Raw genomic sequence first — 26974 nt, 5'->3', positions numbered from 1 at the left:
GTGCAGCTGACATTTGTCCAATATTCTAACCCAAATTTGCGACTAACCCCAACCTGAATTTATCATACGGGACCCCAGACTTCTCACTAAGGTCTGCCATTCCTTCCACACGGAGTTGCAAAGAGCACACATTGTGTTAACATTCTCTACCGTTTTGAAATGAGCAAATACGTGGGATGCTAATATGTGAAAAGAACCATGCATCTGAAAAAAAGCCCCTTCTTGAATCTCTGTATCCGCCATAATATATTCTTCTGCAATAAACTTGTTTTGTGTACAATTTATTCGACTTTCCAATTTTTGTAAGGTGAAGACGTGTCTGACAAATTAAAACTAAATCAATGCATATAAAGCTTGTCTTCCCACATATTTAGACACATCAAGAACCAGTTAAATTGCAGGCTATGCACACTTAAAGGAAAACAATAGCACGCATATTGGTACAGGCACTGTGACCGAACCGAGTAAGACCATACACTTTCATGTTTCTCTACGACTCTGCCGTGTGTGTCATTTGCAGGCTTTTTTAACACCATCTGTCTCTCAGTGTGGTTCGTGCCCTGGGCCTAAAGATTAAGGTCAAAGGACACTACCATTGTCGTTTTATTTAAATTGCTTGGATTGTTTAAATGCCTGCAAATAGGAGTGCACTTGTCCCAGGAACCGGTTTACTGATATGAACTGGGCAATCGAGGGTGAGCGACATCATTGGTGGCGGGTCCTTCTTTTCATCTTCTTTACTCCTAAGAGAGACAACATAAATATCGTGCTTTCCGGGGCTATAAGGAAGGGTCGGTTTGTATTGAAACACCAGCGTCTGTGGAAAGGCAACACCCGCGACTGCCACGATGGTGCGCATTAGAACGCGGTCATCTAATCGTCGCTCCGAACCTTCTGAAACTCCCGGATTTCAATATTGGACTCAAAACTGTCAGGGGGTATAATATGTCCTGGAATTTTTTTCATTATTATAAATATAATCTTTGTGGCAGCTGAATAAATTACATGTATGTGATAGAAATCTGGATGAATAATGTTTTGGTTAATATTATTTATAAATATATTAATTGATAAAGCATACTGTCCATTTAAACGTAGATTAATAGCTACCAATTCAATAATGAAATTAAATGGAATATAATTACACCGTGACATTACATGGATTACCAGTATATGCGAGGAGGTTCATCCAGTAAGTGATACGGCGAGGTGGGGTGAAGATGTCCAAAAATGTTCGACCACAAGAGTCAAATGTGACAATCTTGTGTACTCGTAAGGTTTGCAGATCTCCATTGGTTGGTTCTTTCTGAAGCCATGTTAAAGAGGGTATCAGCAACGTACCACCAGGACACTGCTTCCCACCCTCTAAACACAGGTTCAGACAGGTGAGAGGTTCCCCCAGTACCACCATCGTGGTGTCTTCAGTCGTAGACTTTGGTCGCGGATTCTGTAAAATCACATAAGATACTGTTTTTTTTTTTTTTTTTTTTTTTTGAAATCATTCTTTAGCCCATCTTCACTGGAGTGGCGCCTTTAGAGATACCCGTTGTGTACGCTCTTATATTTTGGAAGTTAATGTGTAGATTTCAAAAGTACACATTAACAGGAATTCACCAATTGTGCCTGTGCATGAAGCCGAGTGACTAAAAATGAACTTAACAATTGTCTAACACAGTTTAGGCATCTGGTATCTTTATTGAGCCCCTTAAGCAGAATTCAAGAAGATTGGGTAAAAGAAGACGTGTGGTTTATTGTAAGTGTCATTTTTAGTCATTTATAAAAACGACTAAGCGAAGTGTTCAATTACGTCTGGTCATCTATCTACACAAATAATGGGTAGAAATAAAAATATTTCATTTCATAACTTTACCCGAGTTCTGTCCTCAGTTTCTGGCAGGTTGAAGTGACTCAGTCCTTTCTGCAATTGTTGCCAAAACTAACTTGTCTTGATATCTTCAGGCACATGACACCGGTCCATCTTTTTCTATTCCCCTACTGATTATCTTTCAAAGAAAAACAAAACACTTATCAAAATTGATTTAATTCCAATATGGCACAGGTCTTACAGTAATCACATTATATAATCCAAGGACGCTTTTAAAGGGGTTCGATTAATTAAAAACCTGTATTTCACATGCAAAGCAAAAGCATTGAGGTAATATACCACTACTCAAACTGTTAATCCTGCTACGAATATTTATGGTTAATCTTGTTATGAATGTTCACGCGTATTCTGCTTGTTCAGAAGGTCGCATGAAATGCTAAAGCTGTGCAAAAATACAGTATAGTTATTTCATAGGTGTTTGTAAAAACTTGTGAACACAATTTCTGATTTTATGCTGGTTCAACGATTTTGTGTTTTTTCCGGATGTCGGTTAGAAACATGGAGTCCATACAAAAAAACTAGACATCCGTCAATTAAACCTTTTTGTAAATTGAATTTATACATGTGTTATTTTCAGTGTTTTCTGTTCTTTTCGGAGAAAACACATAAATAATAATGTCACGATAGGTCTGATTTTTCGTCCTTTTTCGTTTCGTGACCTGCGCCAGAGTTTATTTTCAGCATACAGACTAAGAAAAAAGGGTTGTTAATTAATTTATATCAAAATTCCTTATTATGGGCTCATGGTGACTCTATAAAAGAGAGATGGATGAAGGGATGTGTGAATGGAGTCAATTGTTACCCTCCTGTGGGGTCTGGAGTCAACTTGACTCCAATTGGGAGTTATTTTAGGCATCATGCTGGACTCCAAGTGTGGAGACTCCGATTTTATTCTCAGTGAACCTCATAACCCACAATGCGCGTTTTGGTAATAAATGATATAATTTTACCTAGACCTACATTTGAAATTAAATATTCCGTAATAAATAAGTCTGTATTTTCAGCTACAGTTCTGGTGCAATCAAATGAGAAAATTATGTTAGACCTGGGAGGATATGTTTTCATTTCCTTTAAGGAAATGATTTTTTTTTCAAAGACTGAAATAAAATAATGTGCATTGTAGATTCCTGTATGTATGCACTTGTGTCAAATCTTTCCATTCCCCAATGACTGTTCGTTAAATATAATATGCATAATACAACTACCATACCAGTATATCGAAAAAAGTATGTATTGAATAACACAATACTACAAGTTTTCATATTACAAGTATGACGTATTAACCCGTCAAACAAGTTTTAAGCTTAATGAACTGTTGGCTTTTGCCATGTTAAACAGGTGTGCTTTTTGTTACGATTTTTCGCTTTGTTCGCACATTCGAGATAAACAATCATGGCGTCAACACTGACTAAAATCCTCTGCTTCGCCTTCCTGAATCTGGGGCTGGTGGTAAAAGCAGACACACGACTGTCAGCAGACGATTACTTGAACATGTGTATTAGCGTGCCAAACGAGTATAGCAAGTCAAGGCCTTCGCCTGAACCTGATCTGGAGGTAAAAAGCACACACACAAAAAATAGAGAAAGCCTTGGGTAACCACAGTATTGAAGGCTGTCACCTCTCAATTGAATGCTTATCAGTGTATTTCGTATAACTGCATATATTTGATTGGTTTCAAATGCGTATAATCTAGAATGTAGATGCTTTGGATGATGTAACTATATTTATATAGTTTTTTTTCTTTTTTCTTTACATTTCCCAACCACTGGTGGACCAAAAGAACACAGTTACCTAGCTCTGATATATGGCGGTATAACGAAAATTGCCCAGTTAATCCCAGCAAGCACGTGACGTTCAGATCACGTTCTAATGTGGTAGGAACAAGTTAGACACTTGATCCGAACGTGACGTGTTTGCTGGAATGTACCTGTAAGAAATTTTACCTAAGTAGACCTTCAAAACTTCCATCAATGTAACATTTACACTAGGGTAAAAAAGGTCCAATGTACCGTACCTGAGTTCAACGCCAATGCAAAGCTTTGTAATGCGTGCATGCTGTTCGTCCTCTGGACAGTTATGGTATCTTCATGCAAGCTCACTATCTGAGTTTATTTGACTCTAAGGACGATTGCAGCAGATCTGAAAAAAAACTGAGCGAGACTAAATCTTAAGGCGTTGTCGGACCACTGACCAGTTTTCCACTGTAAGATGGGGCTACAGGAGAGTCATTACTCGGCAGGGGCACGGCAAGCATAATGTGCATATTTCAAACCGGTCTATTAATGGCTAAGCATAATGAAATATTAGGCTCTTGCTCATTCACTTATTGACAATATATTTTGCTAATAGGGTCAACACCCTTAACCTCTTATTAAACAGTGAAAGGCGGCTATGCAACTTTGATGTATAGGACATAAGAATGGAAAATCGTTTTGTGTTGTCTTTCGATTAGTCATTTACACTTTTACCTTTATTTGCAGCGGGGAAACAAGAAAATGCCCAAAAAATCTCCATATCCACCATTCCAGTGAATGTCCAGTTTTGTTAATATTGTATCCCCATATTGTTTCAGTGCATTCGTTACCGAGACAGAGCCTGCTGCAGGCCAAATATGACCACAAGTTTCCTTGAGGACCACCAGTGGATGAACATGACGGATTATGGTCACTGTCCACAGAAACCGCGTCTGTCACCGGAGTGTGAAAGATTGAACCACGACGAAGTCTGCTTCTTTGCTTGTTCGCCAGACTCCGGCCCTTGGATTGTGATAGGGGTAGGTCAAATACAAGTACACAGACACACAAAAGCTGTGTATTTCTATCTACATGATCCATATATCCATTAGACCATTTTTTTCTATTTTCACATACGCACAGGTGCTCTCTCCCTCTCTCTCTCCCTCTCTCTCTCTCTCTCTCTCTGACACACAGACGAACACACATGCACGCATCCATTTGTCTGCCCACATCACTTATTACTAGATTATCTAATAAAAATGACCATTTCAGACCGAAAGCCCGTTTAATCACCGTTTGAAGCATCTCCCATTGTGCGCCAGCCAGTGTGACAAATGGTGGAACGCTTGCAAGGAGGAATACACGTGTCACAGAAACTGGTTAACCGACCCTGCCTGGGACGCTAACGGTGAGTGACGTCATTTCCAAACCAACACGCTACGCTGAAGCCCAGTGGCAGCATCACGGCATGTGTATGTAGTCACGTGGTGCCAACTTGACACGTACGCTTTGTAATAGGTAGAAAGCACATCACTGTATCATCAGCAAAGACCGATCTGGTTGAAATTGTAAATATAAATAGACCATTTATAGTCCAGGCTGAAGACCAAATATAAATTTGCCTCGTGCTTCTATTTCGGCACAAAAACACTTTATACTTTACACTATATACTTCTTTACTATTTATACATGTAATATGATATTGATGCCATCTGATAAAACCGAATTGGTAACCAACTACCAAATGTTTGTGATTTCTGTTAAATTGGCTTTCCCACATGCTGCAAATTCCAGACCTTTTGACGATTAAGATATTAACAGTGAAGCTGTGTGCAACGTTTGCAACTATAGATGATTTCACAAGACGGCCGCCAAATCCAACAGAAAAATATAACAGAAATAGAAAAATATTTTTTTGCGGTACATTTTCTTGAAATATTGATTTTTTCAATTATCGGCCAGAACTTTAAACTTGAAAATGGCAGATGTTAAAATGTTTAAATATCCGTGAATTAACTTGTCATAATAATCGAGGCAATCGTTATTTTCACTAGATGAACTCCAATCTGCGGCGCCATTTAAAATTTCTACACTACCTGTAGCGGTGGGTCATGTCACTACATGAGCTTCTCTTTACAAGACAGACATTTTGATAGGATTTCATTTACCATAGGCAGTTGTTAAAGTTCCGTTTCATAAATAAAAAAAAATGACACTCATCAGGCAGATAAAAAACTATTTTCACCAAAAATTACTATGAATGTAAAGGTACACTCTTACTAAAATTGTTTGACTCTATTATGAGTAAGATCCAAATGAAGACTGTAAAATCAGAACTGGTACAATTTAGGCCTCTCTTTTATGCATTGTATGTAAAGCTGTCAAACCAGCTATTATTCTTGTATTGTGTAAAACAGTTGTCCAATCCCCCTAGCCTATTAAAAAACAAACCTTGTCTTCAAAAATATTTTTTTCATGATACTTCATTTTAGGTGTGAACATTTGCCCAAAGGACGCGGTGTGTAAGAAATACACTGAGATGTACACGTCAGCTGCTGATTTCTGCAACACCATATGGGATGGCGGATATCACGTGGTACCGGACACCGAACCCTGCATGGAGTTTAGTTTCGATCCAGCAAAACCAAATCCGAATATCCCCGTGGCTCGAGCCGCTGCCCAGAAAAAGGTCGCTGTGTCTGGGGCGACCGGATTGAAAATGTATCCCCCGTCAGGGGTATTTGTTCTCTTTACGCTGTTCTTGTTTTGCACCGCCTCTATACTGTTTTAGTTGTACCGTGCACTGAGAATAAAATCAGAGTCCAAGTGACTCCAAATTTGGAGTCCAGCAAGTGGTGCCTAAAATAACTCCCAATTGGAGTCAAGTTGACTCCGATGGAGAAATGCCATCCCAGACCCCACAGGAAGGTCACAATTGACTCCATTCACACATCCCTTCATCCCTTGATTTATCTCTACAAAAGAGTCACCACGACCCCATAGTACGGAATTATTGACTCCTTGGCACATCATGAACAAAAACATCAACAGCAAGTATCGTTTATTTCAGACTGCTGTGTCCCCAGACGGGCTCGAACCCACTTCCTCCCGCTCCAGAGGCGGCCACCTTAACCACTAGGCCATGCAGTCACATATGGTAGTGTAGGAGCAATAACAAACAATGTGTAAATCTGGTAATGAGTGAGCGTACTTCTTCACTGACATCCATTGGTGGGTCAAACCTACAACCTGGAAACAAAACCTGCTGACCTGTATACCAACGTATCACACATAAAGGGTGTGGGCAACTGAAAGCCCGGGCCAGTAATAATTAAGTGCACGAGTTCTGCATGCAGAAACACACAGAAAACCACTTGTTCATGCATAAAACCAACTATGGCCAATAAAGCAATGTTTATACTGACATAGGATGATGAAAACTGTTCTCTCCACGCCGTGTGCTCACTGCCATCACAAGTAATGAAACAAAGCTTACTGTCCAGCGAGCGAAAAGAGTCTTTGAAAAGGGTCAGCCAGACACTGGCCCCCGATAATTGGACGCTGCTTTTAGAGTCAGATTGACTCCATGAGAGCCAGGGAGTGATTGACTCTGATAAGAGAGTCTAAAGCTCTGGTAGTGGGGCAATTTGACCCTTATATAGGAGTTAAATTAACTCCATGAGGGTCAAGGGGTGCTGGACTCTGACTAGAGAGTCAAATGGCTCCAATTTTATTCTCAGTGTGTATCTACCGGTATTATATACCATTTTTGGATTGAAAAGCCTTTTCCGCTTTAATATTCATTTTATGAGCTTCTGAATGACATATATATTAAATCAATTAACCAGGAAATTAAACTTTTGTAATTTAAAAACGTACATGTGGAGGTTTGGAAGAGGACAATGTGTTTATTGTTTCATTTCGTTTTCACGGAATATTTGATAAGGAATATCATCTCTGCCACACAGACTTCTAATATTGTAGCCGATAGCTCTAATTGCATTGAGTAACGCATCTAATGTGACTCGATAGTGCATATTTCAGTGTTCCTTTTGTTGATCTATATCCGACTGTTTCATGTCAGTGGACGTTTATTTTGAAGGTTTCGCTTTATACATTGTGCTTTAGCATTTTTATTTTATTTATTTTATTTTATTTATTTATTTTTTTTTTCCGGTCAATAAAAAACGTATTCGTATAACGCATGTAATATCAGTATATTACATCATTAATTGCAAGATATTCGGACATACACGATGATTTTATCGCCTTATTTCTCCTGCACTCAAATCTGTAGCGTTGGTGTATTTTTAGCGTAAGAATTAAATCACCTACAATATTAACGTGGACGTCCGCGGGGGGGGGGGGGGGGGGGGGGGGGTCAATAGGGTCACATTGGAATTTTGGAACTGCATTTTTTTTGCGGGTACCCAGCCAATCATTATCTCCCCCTTCAATGACTTACACCCCCCCCCCCCCTGGAAAATTTTCTGCAGGCGCCAATGAATATTAATACTGACATATTCACGTCATTGACTTATGTTTTAGTATCCGACACTAAGCCTTGCATGGAGTTAAGATTCGACCCAGCAAAACCAAATCCAAATATCCCCGTTGCTCGAGAGCTGCCGAGAAACAGGCTGCTGTGTCTGAGGATTCCGGATTAAAGATGAATCAGACGTCAATGGTTTTAGTTTGATATGCGCTATTCTTATGATGCATCAGTTCTGCATTGTTTGAGCTGTAAAGTGTGGATGCACAGTACTGCATATCTCGAGATTTAGAGTTCATGGATGACATAGTATTTGTTCAGCGAGAAACAAGGATGATGATCGTCCAGTTGGTTCGCAATTCATTGTGCAGTAATCTCTGGTGATATTGGTAAAATATGGAGGTCTGGATTTAAAATCTGGACTTAAAATCTGCCAAAAATAAACTGACAAAAGAAAAAATTACAAAGAAGTAGGTTTATTTAGTCTTAATGTGGTTCTTACGGTCAAGAACAAAAATCTAGAAAAATCGAGTCAGTATACTGTATACAGCGGGCATTTTAGACGAAAAATATCTTGCGGACGACACCAGTTGTTCACATAAGGCAGTCGTACAGGTATTATTACTGTTGGTTCTTTTACCTAATAACGAGTTAGAATGATAAACAATTTTAATGCCACCCGAATACAATGATGTGCCATAAAGAATTTTAATTTAAAAAAAATCACAATTTGTTAACTTTCGCAACCTGTTACGTAGCTGCCACCGAGCAGGATGACGTCATCTTGTCATCTATTCTCTAATGCGCTGAAATTTCCAGTCAGTTAAATGTCACTGACAATCCTGATTACACATTTTTCTAATCTCTTATTTCAGATGAAATACACATTTGTTGATAAGTAATATATTTCTACCTAGACATACCTTTGAAACTTTTATCTGTATTTTCAACTACAGTGCTGGTACAAACAAATTAGAAAAATAAGTTAGACCTGGGATGATATGTTTCCATTTCCTCTAAGGAAATTATCATTTTTTGAAAGACTAAAAAAAGGATGTACATTGTATGTATGTGTATGCACGTGTGTCAAATTTTTCAACTCCCCAATTACTGTTCGCTATATACAATATGCATAATACAACCACCATACCAGTATATCGAAAAAGGTATGTATTGAATAACACAATACTAGAAGTTTCATATTACACGTATGACGTATTAACCTGTCAAACAAGTTTTAAAGGGTTAATAACTCTTCGTATGAGGTCTATATTACACAATAAAAACATTGTGAACAACTCATAGAAATATAATATATTTGATGTACAAGAAAAACGGCAGTTATAGCTATTATTCTGATATGTGAGCATGTCTTCAGACCACATGACCTCCATTGATGGCTATATATACTCTGTTATAATCTCTTAAGAGATTTTAACAAAAAAAAAATTTTTTAGAAAAAAACCAGGGACTAACTTTGAATGTAAAAATGGATTCATTAACCATTGGTAAGTATGGAAAAATTGTTGTTTACTCCAGGAAAATTCATTTTTTGGCCAAAACGAAGAGTTATTATCCCTTTAAGCTTTATTAACTGTTGGCTTTTGTCACGTTAAACAGGTGTGTTTATTTGTTACGATTTGTTTACTTTGTTTGCACATTCGAGGTCAACCACCATGGCGGTAACACTGACTAAAGTCCTCTGCTTCGCCTTCCTGAATCTGGGGATGGTGGTTAAAGCAGACATACGCATGTCAGCAGACGATTACTTGAACATGTGTATTAGCGTACCAAACGAGTATAGCAAGTCAAGGCCGTCGCCTGAACCGGGTCTGGAGGTAAAACACAGAGAGAGAGAGAGAGAGAGAGAGAGTAGAGAGAGAGAGAATGTTATTTATTAGGCCCTGGGCAACCACATTCACCTCTCATTTGAATGGTTATCAGTGCATTTTGTATAATAACATATCTTTGATTCGCTTTAATTGCGTATTTATATTTTTGACATTTCCCAACCTTTGGTGGACCAGGGGGCACAGTTTTCCCCGTCCATGATGTATAGCGGCAAATCGATAACTTCTCAGATATATGTACACGCAAATGTTTGATCGGTGCCCCAATTACAAACAACGCAAACCGCCAAAACGGTTAACAATGCTATAACAACACTTACGGCACAAAGGTAAAAAAGCACAATACACTGTACCTGAGTTCATTGTAAACACAAAGCTATGTAGTATTTGCATACTGTACTTCCACCGGATAGTCATGGTATAGGCCTATTGTATTCATGCCAAAACGGATCATATGAGTTTTTTTTTTAATCCTTAGCGCGATCTCAGCAGAACTGATAAATCTGAGCGAGACTAAATCTTAAGGACCATGCCCAGAACCTATCGTACTAACTGTGGATCGATCTATCTCCAAGGAGATTTTTGCGAAATTGCAAGCAACTTAAGCGACTTAAATGCCTACTGAAGCTGCTAGGGGGTAATTAATTATCGTTTAGCAGCTTCAGTAGGCGTGTCAGACATCTAAGCTGCTTAAGCCGAAAGCAATTAAGCGAGAAACCCTTCACAGATGGATTGATCCTGTTCGATCGATCCAGGTATGGGAAAACAGTCTAAGACGCTGTCGGACCACTGACAGTTGATCTACTGTTAGATGAGGCTACAGGAGGGTCATTTTTCGCTATTTTTTTCGGTAACTTTGCGGACAAGCATTAATGTGCATAATTCAAACCGGTTTTTTACTGGCTAAACAAAATGAAAAAAATAGGCTATTGTTCATTCGCTTGTGGATAATATATTTTCCCAATAGGGACAACACCCTCAAACCCTTTATTAAACAGTGTAAGGCGGTGGGGAATTGACGTATCGGGCATAGGGATGGAAAAAAGGGAAACAAGAAAAAGCACAAAAAATTCCATATCCACCATTGCAATAAATGTCCGGTTTAGTTAAAAGGATAACAACTGTTTATTATGGCCAAAAAATGAATTTTCCTGGGGTAAACAGTAATTTTTCCATACTTGCCAATGGTTAAGGAATCCATTTTAAATTTAGTCCCTTTTTTTTTCTAAAAAATTTGGTATAATTTGCAATGGTCTCTTAAGAGATTATTAAGAAGTATAGTCATCAATGGAAGTCACATGGTCTGATTGCAAACACAGATTTAAGAATGATTGCTATAACTGCCGTTTTTGTGGTAAAATAGAATATATATATTTCTATGAATTGTTTACAATGTATTTGTTGTGCATGTATTTATATTGCATCTGCATATTGTTGCAGTGCACTCGTTACCGAGACAGTTCCTGCTGCAGGCCAAATATGACCACGAGTTTCCTAGAAGACCATCAGTGGATGAACATGACAGATTATGGTCACTGTCCACAGAAACCGCGTCTGTCACCGGAGTGTGAAAGATTGAACCATGATGAAGTGTGCTTCTATGCATGTTCACCCCACTCCGGGCCATGGATTGTGATAGGGGTAGGTCAAGCACGCGCGCACACACTCACACACACACACACACACACACACACACTGTATATTGCTATCTACATGATCAATCTATCTATCTTGTCTATTTCAATATTCAGGCACACACACATACAAACAGGTATTCTCCCTCTTTCTCTCTTTCTCTTCCTCTCTCTGACACAGACGAGCACACATGCTCACATCCATTTGTCTACCCCCATCACTTATTGCTAGATTTTTTTTTTTAATATCCATTTCAGAACGGATACCCGTATAGTCACCGTTTGAAGAATCTCCCATTGTGTGCCAGCCAGTGTGACAAATGGTGGAACGCTTGCAAGGAGGAATACACGTGTCACAGAAACTGGTTAACCGACCCTGCCTGGGACGCTAATGGTGAGCGACGTCTTTTCCAAACCAACACGCTACGTTGGGGTCCCGTGGCTTAATTTCCACGCTGTTGCGACGTTAAAACATGGCAGCAACGCGGTTTATGTATGTAGCCACGTGGCGCCAACGTGACGCATGTTTACTCTTTGTAAGAGGTAGAGAACACATCACTGATATTATCAGCATAAGACAAAAAACTAGTTGAATGTAAATTGTAAAAATGAATAGACCATTTATACTTCAGGCTGAAGACGAAATATTACTTAACATTTGTTGTAATGATATTGATGCAATTTGATAAAACCAAAATGGCAACCAACTACCAAATGATAATGCTTCCTAGTAAATTGGCTTAAAATTGGGTTTAATTATTCCTTTCGCACACGCTGTAAAGCTCGTTACATTTACAGTTCTTTTGCCGCTTAAGATATCAACATCGAAGCTTTTTTTTTTTTTTCAATTCTCAGGCAGAACTTTTAACATGAAAATGGTAGATGTTAAAATGTTCGAATACGCGTGAATTAACTTATGATTATCAAGGCAAATCTAAACTTGTACGATTAAGCCCTCCCCTTTATAACGCTGTCTTACACGTTATTTTCGTATTGTGTAAAATGGTGGCCCAAGTTACCCTAGCCTATTCAAATAACAAACCTTGTCTTCAAAAATATTTTATTTCATGATGTTGCTTTTCAGGTATGAACATTTGCCCAAAGGACGCGGTGTGTAGGAAATACACTGAGATGTACACGTCAGCTGCTGATTTCTGCAACACCATATGGGATGGCGGATATCACGTGGTACCAGACACCGAACCCTGCATGGAGTTTAGTTTCGATCCAGCAAAACCAAATCCGAACATCCCTGTGTCTCGAGCCGCTGCCGAGAAAAAGGCAGCTGTGTCTGGGACTTCCGGACTCAAGATGTATCTCCCGTCAGGGCTTTTTGTTCTCTTTACGCTGTTCTTACTGTACACTGCCCCTCCACTGTTTTAGTTGTACAGTGTGTCTACCTGTATTATATAGCATTTTTGGATTTAAAAGTCTTTTTCGCTTTAATCTTTATTTTATGAGTTTTTGAATGACATATTTCATCAATGAACATTGAAATTAAACTTTTGTAGTTGAAAAGCGTATATCTGCAGGTTAATTTTACCATGACAACAACCAATGGTCGAAAGGGAACAATTTGCTCATTGTTTCATTTCTGTTTTCACAGAATATTTGATAACGAAAATCACCTCTGTCACTCGGACTTTTACGATTGTAGCTGAGAGTAACGCATCTAACGTGGCCCAAAAGTTCATATTTCCATGTTCCTTTTGTTGATCTATTTCCGACTGTTTCATGTCAGTGGACGTTTATTTTGAAGGTTTCACTCAATATTTTGTGATTTAACATTTTATGCATGTCAGTGTTTGGATATGTAAGCTAATCTTAATAGGACTTTTTTATTTGAATTTGTAAAATCATTAAAAGAAAACATAGTCGTATAACGCAAACGCATTTAATGCTGGTATATTACATCTTTAATTGCAAGATATTCGTACATACCTGTATACCATAATTTTATCGCCTTATTTCTCCTGCACTCAAATTTGTGTGTTTTTAGCGTAAAAATTAAATCACCTTTCAATAATGACATTATCATGTGCCGTTGAGTTATGTTTTGGCATCCGACACCGAGCCTTGCATGGAGTTTAGTTTCGATCCATCAAAACCAAATCCGAACATCCCCGCAGCTCGAGTGCTGCCAAGGAAAGAACCGATGTGTCTGAGGCTTCCGGGTTGAAGATGGATCACAAGTCAATGATTTCAGTTTTATATGCGCTTTTCTAAAGTTGCGCCATTTCTACACTGTTTGAGCTATAAGGCGTTGATGCACAGTACAGCATATTTCGAAATTAAAAAAAAATCACACTTAGTTTTTATTTTTAAGAGTTTCTGAATGACATATTTGTTCATTCAGCGAGAAACAAGGATGATGATCGTCCTAATTGTTCGCAATTTATTGTGCGGTGATCTCTGGTGATATTGTTACAATATCACCAGAGATCACCGCACAATATCACCAGAGATCTCTGGTGATATTGTTACAATATGGCCGTAAAATCTGTGTTTAAGTCTTAAATGTCGTGATTGAAACCATGGGGCCTGTCAAAATTAAACTGACAAAAGAAAAAATACAAAAAAAATATTAGGATTACTTAGTCTTTATATGGTCCCTATGGTCATAAAAATTCTAGGAAAATCGAAGCAGTAGAGCGGGCATTTTAGACGAAAAATATCATGCAGACGACACCAGTTGTCTATCGAGGACAGTTGTAGACGTATTATTACTGTTGGTTCTTTTATCAGAAACACGTTACAATGATATACAATTTTAACGATATGATATTTCCATCTGGATGCAAAAGTATATCAGGTGCAGCGATCATCAGGAAACGAAAAATGAAGTAAAATTGCTTATATTAAAATTAGTTCAAAACCTACGGAAACTAATTCTAATCAGAGGTGAATCAAGAAACAATAGCTCACGATTGTGAGAAAGAGAATTCTTGTAAAAGACATGTCTTGCAAATAAAGTACATCAAGACGGGAGTGTGATTTTTAATAAATCACGAAGGGCTACCACTGATAGATACATGTACATGTAGCTATATATATGCACTACATGCACTTTAGATGCGGCATACAGGGTGCTTAATATATTCATGTAGGTAAACCTGTTTTTCTACATTTTTCAAACAATTTTCAGTCCTTCTCTATCCCTACATTAACCTCTCCCATGTATTATGCAACAGGGCATTTAGCATAATGGTTACCAGAATAGCAAACAGTGTCACCCTTGTACATAAAAATACATCATTAAAAAAAGACAGCCTTGATTTGTACAGCTTAAGGATCCCACAAAGCTATCATGGCGTTTTCCCTAGACATCTGCATCTACCTGGCTGTGCTGACGTGGGGAGTTGTGATGCAAGAGGACAAGCCCAGAACGGCGGAGTATTACTTGAACAGATGTATTTTCTTGCCAACAAAATTCAGCAAGACAAGACCATCACCAGAACCAGAGCTCGAGGTGAGAGAGAGAGAGAGGTAGGGAGAGAGAGAGAGAGAGAGAGGTTGCAAAAAACGTGATTTTATATGTCTGTGGTGAGTTAATTACGATGAAGATGCTAGGTTAGAGTGATAAAACCTGTTACACCGGTAGTAGTGTATCCAAGATTTTAACAATGAAGAATCGGTACCCTTACACTTATGTGTATGTTTAGCAGTGGAAAACTAGGGAGTATGATAGGGCTGGAAAATATTTTGATTTTGTGTCTCATTTTGTCACCTGTTTCGCCGGTTAAGCCATTTACAACCGGACGCACGAATTTCAGGATCGTACGTCCCCTTCGATTTTTGGGTGTTGCGGAGGCCGTGGAGGTCGTAGAGGTAGAGGAAAGTCTGCCATGCGAGTCGCAAGGGCCACATGAGATGTCCTTTCAAGCAGGGACTATAATTTCAAGGAACAATGGCCGTGGAAATTGTACTCATTTCTTGATTTTGTCTTGCTTCCTTTGTACGTGTCACACACTCACCACGCACGAAGGGAGTGCAACGCTCGGCGAAAGTAGTGCCCTTTTGCGCCAGTTTTGCTTCACACTTGCCTCACACGTTTGTGGTGACGTACTGACGGCGTACGTCAGTTTTGCTTCCTGTTCTCCTCTTCGTTCTTCTTCCTTCTCCCTTTTTTTCTACTATGTAAGCTTCTTTCTCTTGCCTTTTGGAGGCATATTAGAAACTAAATTGAGCAAAAATTTGAAAATTTTGAAAATTGTTGTATACGTTACACAGTCGACGTGCATTGTAAAGACACGAGCGTGCGTCGTGAACAAGCCTTTTATACACCAGGCGTGGGGGTGACGCACGTGCGACGCATTCCCGGTGTGCCCTCGACTTTGTTCGTTAGTTGTGAAGGCGTGCGCCTTACTTAGCACGCAAAGGGCACTTGACCTTTCATAGCTTGCGACGTGCGTCTTGCACAACGCGCGTCTCTCTTGCTAACTCCGTGCGAGGGGAGCAAGTTACGCTTGCGGCCTCGCTGTTCGCAGGCTATTCGTAGAATCTTTTGGACATGTTCAACATCCTCCGTACGTGCTTACGGGCTGTCTGCGAACTCGAAATTTCTTAAAAAGGACTTGCGTGGGAAGTGAGATTCTGCGAAAAATTTGGACGCAAACAGCCCGTAAGAGCCCGTACGGCCGGTTGTGACCGAGGCTTTATGTTGCTATTTAGGGTAGGGGTAAAGAACATGGTTTCACGCTGTGCTGCTCACCCCCAGACGCTCAGTGTTATACTAATACATATATATTTTAATTAAATTATTTAAAAATACAGCATCTCCAGGAATGGGGAAACTTCCTGTCCGACAGGTCATGATCACTCGAGCATACACCCTAGCCTTCCACCTGGAAGATTTTTAATATAGCAAGTCCTCTGGATAGCCAAGGTTAATGTTTATATAAGTGCGTACCTTCCCTGTAATGTTTCAGTGCATTCGTTACCGAGACGGAGCCTGCTGCAGGCCAAATATGACCACAAGTTTCCTAGAGGACCACCAGTGGATGAACATGACGAATTATGCCCAATGTCCACAGAAACCGCGTCTGTCACCGGAGTGTGAAAATTTGACCCATGACGAAATCTGCTTCTTTGCTTGCTCGCCAAACTTGGGTCCATGGATTGTGAGAGGGGTATGTCAAACATTCCTTTCTCTCTCTCTCTCTCTCTCTCTCTCTCTCTCTCTCTCTCTCTCACACACACACACACACACACACACACACACACATAAAACTGGCGGTGAACTGATAATGACCATTCATTCATCTGGTCTGCCCATTTGATATTATATCAATATCGACCATGACCGATGTCAATATGTTGCTTTGCCGACCTCAGAAAAGTGATATCGACCGAGGCGCATTATATAATACCAGATCAATAATACTTAATATTTTTCAATAAACATTTTAGAAAGAATACCCGTATAGTGACCGTTATAATCAACTGCCTCTGTGCGCCAGCCAATGTGACAAATGGTGGAACGCTTGCAAGGAGGAATACACGTGCCACAAAAACTGGTTCACTGACCCTGCCTGGGACGCTAATGGTAAGTGACGTCATATCCCAGCCAACACCCCACCTGGCATCCACGGTAATGTGACGTAATAATTAGACAGCAATCTTATATATGTATATATAGCTAGTGTTAAGTTGAAGAACCAGTATAAAAGATAAAATTCTGGTTGGATGTTTGCAAAAAAAGAGGAGAAAGAAAATAAGTTTAAGGCTAGGAGCGATAAACAAAGGCAAAATACCACATGGAAAATCCTTTCACATGCTAAACGCACATGCTTAAGTTTCTCTAAAACAAACCCAGTTTTTTTAAATAAGTGAAAATGTGATCCAAATTAATTTTTATTTACAAAGCAGATAGCAATATTACGGTTGCAACGTTTGTGTTTAAAATTGATTTATTTCATGATATTTCTTTTTCAGGTATGAACATTTGCCCAAAGGACGCGGTGTGTAGGAAATACACTGAGATGTACACGTCAGCTGCTGATTTCTGCAACACCATATGGGATGGCGGATATCACGTGGTACCGGACACCGAGCCTTGCATGCAGTTTAGTTTCGATTCAACAAAGCCAAATCCAAATATCCCCGTGGCTCGAGCCGCTGCCGAGAAGAAAGCAGCTGTGTCTGGGGCTTCCCGATTGAAAACGTATCCCCCGTCAGGGCTTTTTATTCTTTATACGGTGTTCTTAATTTGCATCTTATCCCACCCGAACCCAATATAAAGGTGCAAACGAGGTCACAGGAACAGTTTACAAACTATATTTGATTATTTTAGAGTCCCACATTAAGAAGTTTGCAGTTTCACACACCAGGGACCATGAATAATAATAAAAAAATTCATCGTTGTACCCCCAACAGGAACATGTTACTGTCACAAACGCAAAACGTCCAGCTGTGGAAAGTTTTACTCGCTTTTAAAATTCAATCATCACTTATTGTGTTCTTAAATTAATATCCTACATGAACAAGTATAATGTTGTAAAAATATGATAATATTCTGTATAGAGCAGCTAATTTTTGAGAGACTTCAGCCTTCCGGTTACTGAATATAAAAAAGAGGGGGAAATACACACTACCGTTAGTCAAATAAGCATTAAATGAACTATTTGCCATTCGTGATCCAAATTATGTATCGGAAATGTCAAACTGTCATGGACTCGCAGTATCTTTTTCAGTCAACAACAGAAAACCCTGTTTCCTATTGCCTATAGGAAGATGAAATTTTCTGACAATTTTTTTCTGGAGAACATACGTCACTGTAGCCATGACGCAAAGCCCCTTGAGTTACAGTTTAAATATTTATTTTAAAATATCCTTACGTCATGTATAATGTAACAAGACTGAATCACTACAAAATATTTCGAAACACGATATAAAGTTAGAATTATAACCTATTTTTTCCTTTTAAAACGATTTACAGTCTTTGTCGACCCCCACATTAACCTGTCATGTGCATGATGCACCAGGGCATGTAGAATAATGGTCACCAGAATAGCATCAGTGTCACACATAAAAATATAATATTGAAAACACCCCCAGAAGACCACTTGCGGTTTAATTTGTACAGTTTAAGGGTATCATTAAGCCAACATGGCGTTTTCCCTAGTCATCTACCTGCACCTGGTCATACTGACGTGGGGAGTTACGATGCAAGAAGACAAGCCCAGAACGGCAGACTATTACTTGAACAGATGCATTTTCTTGCCAACTAAATTCAGCAAGACAAGACCATCACCAGAACCGGAGCTCGAGGTACGACAGAGAGAGAGAGAGAGAGAGAGAGAGAGAGAGGACGGGGAGGAAGGAAAGGAGGGAACGGTTGGAAGTTGTAAAAAATACGTTATTTTAATGTGTGGCCATGAAAATACTGGGTGAAAATGATTATCCGACGTTTGAAGGGTGGATTATCAGATTAAATATATAAAGTAACATATACTATTATGTTTAGTTCTCCTTCCTCTCCTTCAAAGACCGTCGCAGAGCGTTTGGCGGGTTTCTTTTCGGCTGCCATTGTCGCCCAAACCTCGCCCATTTTCTGTATATTGGAGGCAACAGCCTCCATAGTGCCCTTAAGGGCATCAATCGCTGAGAAAATGTTTCTCGATTCAGAGGGGGTAATACCCACCCCTGGCCCCAGTAGGGCGTCTTCTTCTTGAGAAGAAATATTGAAGGTTTCCATCAAAAAATGAAAAAACTGCGTAGGAAGAATTGTTATGCGTCCGTCTGGAAGTCCAGTTGGTTGCGCACTGAAGTCCGATACGCCTGCGCTATCTCATGTGGTTCCGTAATGAACTTGACAGTGATGAAGTAGAATTAACAGTCAGTATTGCTGATATAGGTTATACTATACAATATACGAAATCTAGATCGAGCTGGCAATACTGAAAGCTAGAACCTAGGGTAACTGAACGAGGCTATGTATGTAATGGCATTGTCGGACAAATAGAATACTTCAGAATACTTCCTAAAACACCCTAAGCATTATGATTCTTTTTCTTTGTACATGTGCATATAAATTCCTGATGGTATAGTGGATCAAGATTTTGACAATGACGAATCGGCATTCTTGCCCACCCCCTGGCATCCAATTTTATACATATATATCATGAACATCACCTCCATACACAGGGCAACTGCCTGTCCGACAGATCTAGAGGACACACACACACACACACACAAACACACACACACACACACACACACATATATAAACACGGCAGGTCCTCTGGACTGGCAATGTCAATGTTTATATATGAACATACTGTACCTATATTATTCCAGTGCATTCGTTACCGAGACGGAGCCTGTTGCAAGCCAAATATGACCACAAGTTTCCTAGAGGACCACCAATGGATGAACATGACGGATTATGGCCACTGTCCACAGAAACCGCGTCTGTCACCGGAGTGTGAAAGATTGACCCATGACGAAATGTGCTTCTTTGCTTGTTCACCAAACTCTGGTCCATGGATTGTGAGAGGGGTAGGTCACATATTCTACTCTCTGCCCTCTCTCTATCACACACACACACACACACACACACACAAAACTGATGGTGAACTGATAATGACCATTCATTCATCTGGTCTGCACTATGATAGTATACAACTATTGAATTTGGCCCGAGGTCAGTATATTGTTTTAGGCCGAACTCAGAAAAGCGTTATCGACCGAGGTGAATTATAATGCTAGATAAATAACATTAGATTATTTTTTGATAATAATTTTAGAAAGAATACCCGTATAGTGACCGTTATAATCAACTGCCTGTGTGTGCAAGCCAGTGTGACAAATGGTGGAACGCTTGCAAGGAGGAATACACGTGTCACAGAAACTGGTTCACAGACCCTGCCTGGGACGCTAATGGTGAGTGACGTCACGTTGTTGTGACGTTGTAACTTAAGAACAATGCGCTACATATAGCTATGGGTTTAATTTGGGGAACATACCCAGAGTAGATGATAAAGAACTGGCGTGACAAGAATAGTAGTTCACTAGGAACCATAGTCCGTTCCCTTTTACTTTGTACAGATGACATTCGTCCGTTATACTAACTCCAACACTCCGACTAACCTTAACCTGTACTATTCATATGGGAGCCTGGACTTCCATACCTAGAACTACCATTTCTGTTGGATGTTTGCAAAAAGAAGGGGAAGAAAAAGAAGTTCAAGGTTAGGGACGAAAAATAAATACCATATGGAAAAACCGGAATCATTTCTTATTCTTACACATGCCAAACGCACGTGCTTATAGTCTTTTTTTTTATCAAACCTGACTTATAAAATTATGTGATGCTGTGATCCAAATCATCCTTTCCAAAGCAGATTGCAGCTTCTGTGCTTGCAACTTTTTTTCAGTAAAATGTATTATATTTCATGTTAATTCTTTTCAGGTATGAACATTTGCCCAAAGGACGCGGTGTGTAGGAAATATACTGAGGTGTACACGTCAGCTGTTGATTTCTGCAACACCATTTGGGATGGCGGATATCACGTGGTACCGGACACAGAACCCTGCATGGAGTTTAGTTTCGATCCAGCAAAACCAAATCCGAACATCCCCGTCGCTCGAGCCGCTGCCGAGAAAAAGGCCGCTGTGAATGAAGCTTCCGGACTGAAAATGTATCCCGCGTCAGGGCTTTTTGCTCTATATGCTATTTTCTTACTTAGCATCGTCTCTACGCTTTTTTACATGTAGCTTCAAATATACACATCTATGGCGTATGACAATATCAGAGAAATAACACAAACATCATTTTTATGAGTTTTAATTGAGTATTTGATCAATTAACAAGATTGTCTAGAAGTTATAAATTGCATCTAAAAGCATACATCTGCAGATCCATTTAAAAATCTTTTGATAGAAGTGAATATTTGTTCATTATTTAAAAAGGGTATAACAAGATCGTATCTATCACTCAGACTACTCCACATGTACATGTAACTGATCGAGCGCTTTTATATATAGACTAAATATTGCATCTAAAGAGACACAGTAACTTGTTCATGTTTGTATGCTATTGTTTTCAGTTTTCAACTGATTTATTTTAAAAGTAGTTCTTTTTTAGTTTTTCATACTTAACACTGTAGTTAATCGTTTGAAGTACATCATTTTTTAAATATACGAGTTTTCAAAATTTTGTAAATTGCCTGTGCATCAGAAAAGTTTACCTATTGCATACACACAAACACGTAATATCAAATACATATTTGGTTGCAAGATATACGAATAAAAATTATATGCTATTGTTTTCAGTTTTCGACTGATTTATTTTAATAGTATAGTTTCTTTCTAGTTTTTCATACTTTACACTGTAGTTAAGCGTTTGAACACGAATACACACGTAATATCCAATACATATTTGGTTGCAAGATATATATGAATAAAAATTCTCCTGCATTAAATTATTTCACATCAGTGAATACTTTAAATATTTTAAGAGATTTCCGAAAAAAAGTCTATCATACTGTAGAGTGATTGTTTATCCTAGAGGGGTCTACTCACTTGTAATATCGAGTAACGGCGCTCTGTTTGCTAAGGCGCACTTTGTAGATGATTAGTCTGTGAATATATCCCAAGGAGGATCCATGCGTAGACCACTGAACATCGGAGATTTTAAAGTTCGATCTATTACGAAATATATTATTTGCCAGCTGTGCCTGTCAAAGTCATTGCACAGGTCATTGAATGGGTTGGCAGGATCTCGAACTAACAGGCTGCAAGAGAAACGTAGTACATACATGTACATATATTTGTAAAACTAATATTTTAATTCAAACTTTGTAATTTGATAGTTTTTCACAAAATGTATACATTAGCATTTACTGTAAAATGATGGGTTTTGAAAAAAGTATGTGCTGTTGTGTATGGGAAGTTGCAATACGTACTGATTAGTGGAAGTAAGCGGATATCTGCTGGGGTCGTAATGCTTTGACCATTCCACGCGGTAGTGGCTGGGTTTAGTCATCAGTAGCCACATCACGGCCTTTAATCCTTGTATTTTGTCAATGGACGAGGGTCTCCCCACCATTTCCCAAACATTAATACACAGGAGCTCCAGGAGGTAAGAGGACGGCAGCCAAACTTTGAAATAGGCGTAATCCTACATGTAACAGAAAAACAAATGAAGCGTTGCATTCATCAGGCGGGGTGGGAATTAAAAAACGGCTTATATATGTATATATTCAGTCATCATAAATGTCTTAAAATAAAATATATAATAAAAAGAAAAAGAACAGCAACTTTTTTTGCCCCGACCGGTATCTTTCTTTCTTCAGGGGGTTTTGTTTATTTGTTACTAGCTAGGTGATGTCATAAAGGCTAAAATGTGACGTCTGTAACAATGGGTGTTTAATTGTTACTTTTACCAATGCTTTTATCTATTCAAGGTAGGTTTATACTTATTAATGAATAGATTTTCTTTCATTTCCCTTTCTGTTTGGGTTGTTTCCCTAGTGAATTTATAAAATGGGAATACCGTAAAGTCCTTGTTTTTGTTCATAGAGCATTCCCTAATGTGCCCACTCACAGACGTGCACTGATATTTAGGTTGTCTTATTTGTTGTCTGTGAACGGTCATTCTATGTCGGAGTGTGTCTCCAGTTTGTCCTATATAGTTCTCATCGCATCCACTGCAAGTTAATACATAAATTAAATTTGAGCTAGTGCAGGTGAATGGGTGTTTAATTCTAAATGTAAGTCCATTTTTAAATGTTAGATGGCTCCCCTCTTTAATTAGTGGACAGGTGCCACACCTGGGTACCTCACATTTCTGTACTCGTATTGTTGAGGTTTCCACATTTGTCCTGGAATTGTTTTCAAATTTTGCTTTTGTTAAAATTTGCTTTAGTGATGGACTTTGTCTCTTACTCTTTATAATCTGCATTTCGGTTAGTATCTCATTCATTTTGTCATCTTGTTTTACCAAAGGTAAGTTTCCAGTTATGACATTGTGTACTTCCGGATTTTTTGGATTTTTTGTTGATATTTACGGTTTGGCTTCCTTTTTAATTTTGTCTTTGGTGGTCCTCAGGTCGTTCTTCGGTATCTGTTTTGCCATTTTAATCCCAGTTTGTATCAGTTGTCTTGGGTATTGTCTCCTTAATAGGAATCCTTCCAGCTCTTTGAGCCTTTGTTTTTCCTTTTACACTCATTCCCATTTTATAAATTCACTAGGGAAACAACCCAAACAGAAAGGGAAATGAAAGAAAATCTATTCATTAATAAGTATAAACCTACATTGAATAGATAAAAGCATTGGTAAAAGTAACAATTGAACACCCATTGTTACAGACGTCACATTTTAGCCTTTATGACATCACCTAGTAACAAATAAACAAAACCCCCTGAAGAAAGAAAGAAACCGGTTGGGGCAAAAAAAGTTGCTGTTATGTTTTCTTTTTATTATATATAATATTACTCGTACAGGAAAAATCGTTTTTACTTTTAATATATATATATATATATATATATATATATATATATATATATATATATATATATTTTTTTTTTTTTTTTTTTTTTTTTTTTATATCAAAGTAACACTATAGTACGGACCGACATAAAGTGGAAAAGTTTCTAGGGATCTCTGAAATAAGAGTTGCCATGTAAGACCAGTTTTACCCAGCAAGTTGTGCAAAAATGATAGTTACAAGGGTAGTAGTAGTCTATTAGGTGTCCCTCAATAACGTTTCAAACCACTGCGAGTGTAATCAATGTGCACAGATTGTGCTCTAAAAAGTGTAAAATAATAAATATTAAAGACAGCTAACACAACTACAATGTAAATGTGCCAATTTTTCGTAAGTCGTCAGAAAAAAACAACTCTTTCACCTGTCGGGACAATCTATACATTATAACCTTGACGTTTGTGAAGGGTCTGGCTTTGCACTGTACTCACTACTTCACCCCTAGCTTCCCTGTCATAGTAACGGTCAAAGTCACAGGGGAGTAGGCGTCAATATGACTGCTTCTATTGACTGTCAAACTCACCACATTGATAGGAAAAATGTACCAGTTCATGTGTTACAACTATGGCATAATGGCAAGGATTATGAAGTTAGTGGACCCCAAAGTATAATAACTTTGGAACATTTGGGTCATTTAATACTCCAAATATTTTACACTCGCCAAATAGAATAGCATTCCTAAGCGTATTTTCCTGACAAACTTCATGGACTATAGACTAAGAAAATGTTTTGGGACAGCTGTTGAAGTACATGAAAAAAGGAATTCAAAAAAATCTCAACCCTCCCTGTATTCCACAGCTCTACGGTAGATAAACTACCTCTACTTTATACTCTGTCAGTTCTCACCTGAAAACATTCCTTTCTCCAGTATTTGACAAAACGAATCAGGTCCTTTACCGTCGGTAGTTGTTGTTTTACGAACTCTACTTGAACCTGTACCAGTGCAGCTGAGCAGTACTCACGATCGCATGGAGAAGCTGCTTTCATTGCAGCATACACTTCATGTTTGTCATCATCAGCTGGGTTAGAAAACATCGCAGGTTTAGATTTGTGATAAAATACATGTCAGTTTTTGATTTATGTAAAAAAGGCTACTTCGGTGGCATAATAGAAATCCAGATACATATAAAGTTGAGCAACCTGCCAGGAAGAGAACAGAATGCAGTTTCAAATTTGTGAAAATAAAAACAAAGACAATATTAAGCCTTCAAATGTAAAGACGTGGCCTGGACTTGATATAATCTTGTTTCAATGAACTAAGTGTCACCATTCATTCAGTAGTGATGTAATGATAATTCGCCAAAAAACATCCCAACCTCAACCTACCACTCCTCAGGGATGGGCAGGCCGGGGGGGGGGGGGCTGACCAAATACCACACCAGAGGGGGTGATAGGTTGTCACACCTATCACAACCTCATTCCCTGATGAAGTCTGACTGCAAGCAGACGAAATATTGGCTGGTAAGACCAGACAAGTATAAGTAGCTATAGACAAAAGAATCTTCACAAATTTATTACAATAACATAGCTAATGAAACTGTTCTACACTATGCTGACAAACCTTTACTCAAAATATCTATGGCAGGTAGCAAATCAACGTCACAGGTAAAAGAGCCCCTCTTGTATCGAAGTTTCACGGCATGCATCGTCTCGCCAACAACCTGGAACTCGGATGGAGGGTTCCTATTTCGGAGGCAATGCTTTATCTTGTCAATTGTTTCCTGCAACCAGTCACCGCTCATGGCTCGTATGGACGATCGAAGATTTCCGACATAATTGATGAAAACCACGCAGTCAATGTCGGACTTATCTCTCAATGCCGTCCCTTTCCCCAGCGATCCTCCCTGTAGTAGAACTTGACTTTTAATGCTAATTTTAATGAGTTAAAACTTATATATATTCTATCCATTTATTCTACAAATTAGACCTACTTGATAAAATATTGTGTATTACCCACCGTTTAGTACTTTCCAGTCCCTATTTCTTCAATTACGCATTTGTATATGTAGTGCACGTTATTTTTTATTTCCGTTTGTTAACTATAGATTCCATGAGTACGTCACTTTAAGACCTTTAGGATTTAAGACTGCATGACTTCATTATACAAGTAATTAACTCTATTCGCCCCCCCCCCTCTCTCCCTCTCCATAAAAAAGAGAGAACTGGTAAAACAGCCTTGAAATTAATATGTACCTTTATCACTGAACGAACATCCACGGGCATTTTTGTTTCTAGATCCCGGACCAATCTATCGACGGCCACGCCGCAGGCACGGGAGAAATCTTCATCTGGTTGCAAGTTTCTCGAAATAAAACCGTTAACCTCAGATTCACTCTGAGCCCTTAAAAATTCGCTTTGAAATCCCTGTGCCATTTTTGTTGTGTCTAGGTGTGTGCTGACCTTGTATCAATAGAATATAGCCTTGAATTGCGTCAATGAGGGCAGGGTCCGACTGACTGATACATTTTTAGTATTACATTATGACATTGCACATACCGCGCGTAAAATGTTGGGTATTTACCCCCAGAACTTCTGTTTTCTAGTTGGTAAGTGACGCAATTTTAAAGTAACGATATGAAATTTTCTTCTGATTTAAGATTTGAAAAAATGTTTTGAAATGTATTACTCTTATTAGACCGTCACGATCCGTCAACTCCCATTTGTACTTTATATATACTGTAGACGCATTGTTAACTGAGGATGAATTACAGTGTAATATTGCAGCTGTTCATGTTGAAATAATACATATACTGCATATACCATTGAAAGTGTGTTGATTCAATTATATTTGAATCTAGATCACAATAGATAAGATTTTAGTAATAGTATTCTTTACTTTCGCTTTCGAATACTGGCAGACTCGTTGAGTACGAGGCTAAGGTCATATGT

General features: G+C 38.7%; 6 protein-coding genes across 6 annotated transcripts; 4 read left to right on the top strand and 2 right to left on the bottom strand.

Annotated features, from left to right (window-relative positions):
- Positions 1-755: 755 nt before the first annotated feature.
- LOC147760601 (carnosine synthase 1-like) lies at positions 756-1439 on the bottom strand. Its single transcript, XM_087018560.1, has 2 exons — positions 1168-1439; positions 756-950 (listed from the first exon to the last, which is right to left on the bottom strand). The coding sequence occupies exons 1-2, from the start codon at positions 1409-1411 to the stop codon at positions 874-876; spliced, it is 321 nt and encodes a 106-aa protein (XP_086874686.1). The 5' UTR covers positions 1412-1439; the 3' UTR covers positions 756-873.
- A 3022-nt stretch (positions 1440-4461) lies between these two features.
- Positions 4462-7750, top strand: LOC106154473 (folate receptor alpha-like). The gene is made up of 3 exons (XM_013528826.2): positions 4462-4658; positions 4894-5029; positions 6114-7750. The coding sequence occupies exons 1-3, from the start codon at positions 4497-4499 to the stop codon at positions 6410-6412; spliced, it is 597 nt and encodes a 198-aa protein (XP_013384280.2). The 5' UTR covers positions 4462-4496; the 3' UTR covers positions 6413-7750.
- A 2006-nt stretch (positions 7751-9756) lies between these two features.
- LOC106172493 (riboflavin-binding protein) lies at positions 9757-13638 on the top strand. Its single transcript, XM_013553229.2, has 4 exons — positions 9757-9951; positions 11404-11604; positions 11856-11991; positions 12682-13638. The coding sequence occupies exons 1-4, from the start codon at positions 9790-9792 to the stop codon at positions 12978-12980; spliced, it is 798 nt and encodes a 265-aa protein (XP_013408683.2). The 5' UTR covers positions 9757-9789; the 3' UTR covers positions 12981-13638.
- A 1201-nt stretch (positions 13639-14839) lies between these two features.
- LOC106154997 (folate receptor gamma-like) lies at positions 14840-17942 on the top strand. The gene is made up of 4 exons (XM_087018414.1): positions 14840-15066; positions 16526-16726; positions 17007-17142; positions 17532-17942. Exons 1-4 carry the CDS (start codon positions 14905-14907, stop codon positions 17834-17836), a joined length of 804 nt encoding a protein of 267 aa, XP_086874540.1. The 5' UTR covers positions 14840-14904; the 3' UTR covers positions 17837-17942.
- Positions 17943-18746: 804 nt separating this feature from the next.
- Positions 18747-21893, top strand: LOC106172489 (folate receptor alpha-like). The gene is made up of 4 exons (XM_087018496.1): positions 18747-18866; positions 19896-20096; positions 20345-20480; positions 21010-21893. The coding sequence occupies exons 1-4, from the start codon at positions 18762-18764 to the stop codon at positions 21312-21314; spliced, it is 747 nt and encodes a 248-aa protein (XP_086874622.1). The 5' UTR covers positions 18747-18761; the 3' UTR covers positions 21315-21893.
- On the bottom strand, positions 21369-26573 carry LOC106172491 (2'-5'-oligoadenylate synthase 1-like). The gene is made up of 5 exons (XM_087018495.1): positions 26279-26573; positions 25647-25929; positions 24932-25104; positions 22505-22719; positions 21369-22333 (listed from the first exon to the last, which is right to left on the bottom strand). The coding sequence occupies exons 1-5, from the start codon at positions 26456-26458 to the stop codon at positions 22174-22176; spliced, it is 1011 nt and encodes a 336-aa protein (XP_086874621.1). The 5' UTR covers positions 26459-26573; the 3' UTR covers positions 21369-22173.
- Between the last annotated feature and the right edge of the window lie 401 nt (positions 26574-26974).

Source organism: Lingula anatina, chromosome 7 (assembly GCF_051362555.1).
Source record: "Lingula anatina isolate TDL-2025a chromosome 7, LinAna3.0, whole genome shotgun sequence".
In the NCBI taxonomy this organism is placed as follows: Eukaryota; Metazoa; Brachiopoda; class Lingulata; order Lingulida; family Lingulidae; genus Lingula; species Lingula anatina.
This window is presented reverse-complemented; position numbering and strand designations above follow the sequence as displayed.

Coding starts and splice junctions, on each gene's coding strand:
- LOC106154473 (XM_013528826.2), top strand. CDS start 4,497: ATGACCACAAGTTTCCTTGAGGACCACCAGTGGATGAACATGACGGAT. Junction 4,659..4,893: donor GCCCTTGGATTGTGATAGGG/GTAGGTCAAATA, acceptor TGACCATTTCAG/ACCGAAAGCCCGTTTAATCA. Junction 5,030..6,113: donor CCCTGCCTGGGACGCTAACG/GTGAGTGACGTC, acceptor ACTTCATTTTAG/GTGTGAACATTTGCCCAAAG.
- LOC106172491 (XM_087018495.1), bottom strand. CDS start 26,458: ATGGCACAGGGATTTCAAAGCGAATTTTTAAGGGCTCAGAGTGAATCT. Junction 22,720..24,931: donor GGAGAAAGGAATGTTTTCAG/GTGAGAACTGAC, acceptor TGTTACATGTAG/GATTACGCCTATTTCAAAGT. Junction 22,334..22,504: donor CCGCTTACTTCCACTAATCA/GTACGTATTGCA, acceptor TTTCTCTTGCAG/CCTGTTAGTTCGAGATCCTG.
- LOC147760601 (XM_087018560.1), bottom strand. CDS start 1,411: ATGGTGGTACTGGGGGAACCTCTCACCTGTCTGAACCTGTGTTTAGAG. Junction 951..1,167: donor GAACCTCCTCGCATATACTG/GTAATCCATGTA, acceptor AAAAAATTCCAG/GACATATTATACCCCCTGAC.
- LOC106154997 (XM_087018414.1), top strand. CDS start 14,905: ATGGCGTTTTCCCTAGACATCTGCATCTACCTGGCTGTGCTGACGTGG. Junction 16,727..17,006: donor GTCCATGGATTGTGAGAGGG/GTATGTCAAACA, acceptor TAAACATTTTAG/AAAGAATACCCGTATAGTGA. Junction 17,143..17,531: donor CCCTGCCTGGGACGCTAATG/GTAAGTGACGTC, acceptor TTTCTTTTTCAG/GTATGAACATTTGCCCAAAG.
- LOC106172489 (XM_087018496.1), top strand. CDS start 18,762: ATGCAAGAAGACAAGCCCAGAACGGCAGACTATTACTTGAACAGATGC. Junction 18,867..19,895: donor CACCAGAACCGGAGCTCGAG/GTACGACAGAGA, acceptor ATATTATTCCAG/TGCATTCGTTACCGAGACGG. Junction 20,097..20,344: donor GTCCATGGATTGTGAGAGGG/GTAGGTCACATA, acceptor TAATAATTTTAG/AAAGAATACCCGTATAGTGA.
- LOC106172493 (XM_013553229.2), top strand. CDS start 9,790: ATGGCGGTAACACTGACTAAAGTCCTCTGCTTCGCCTTCCTGAATCTG. Junction 9,952..11,403: donor CGCCTGAACCGGGTCTGGAG/GTAAAACACAGA, acceptor ATATTGTTGCAG/TGCACTCGTTACCGAGACAG. Junction 11,605..11,855: donor GGCCATGGATTGTGATAGGG/GTAGGTCAAGCA, acceptor TATCCATTTCAG/AACGGATACCCGTATAGTCA.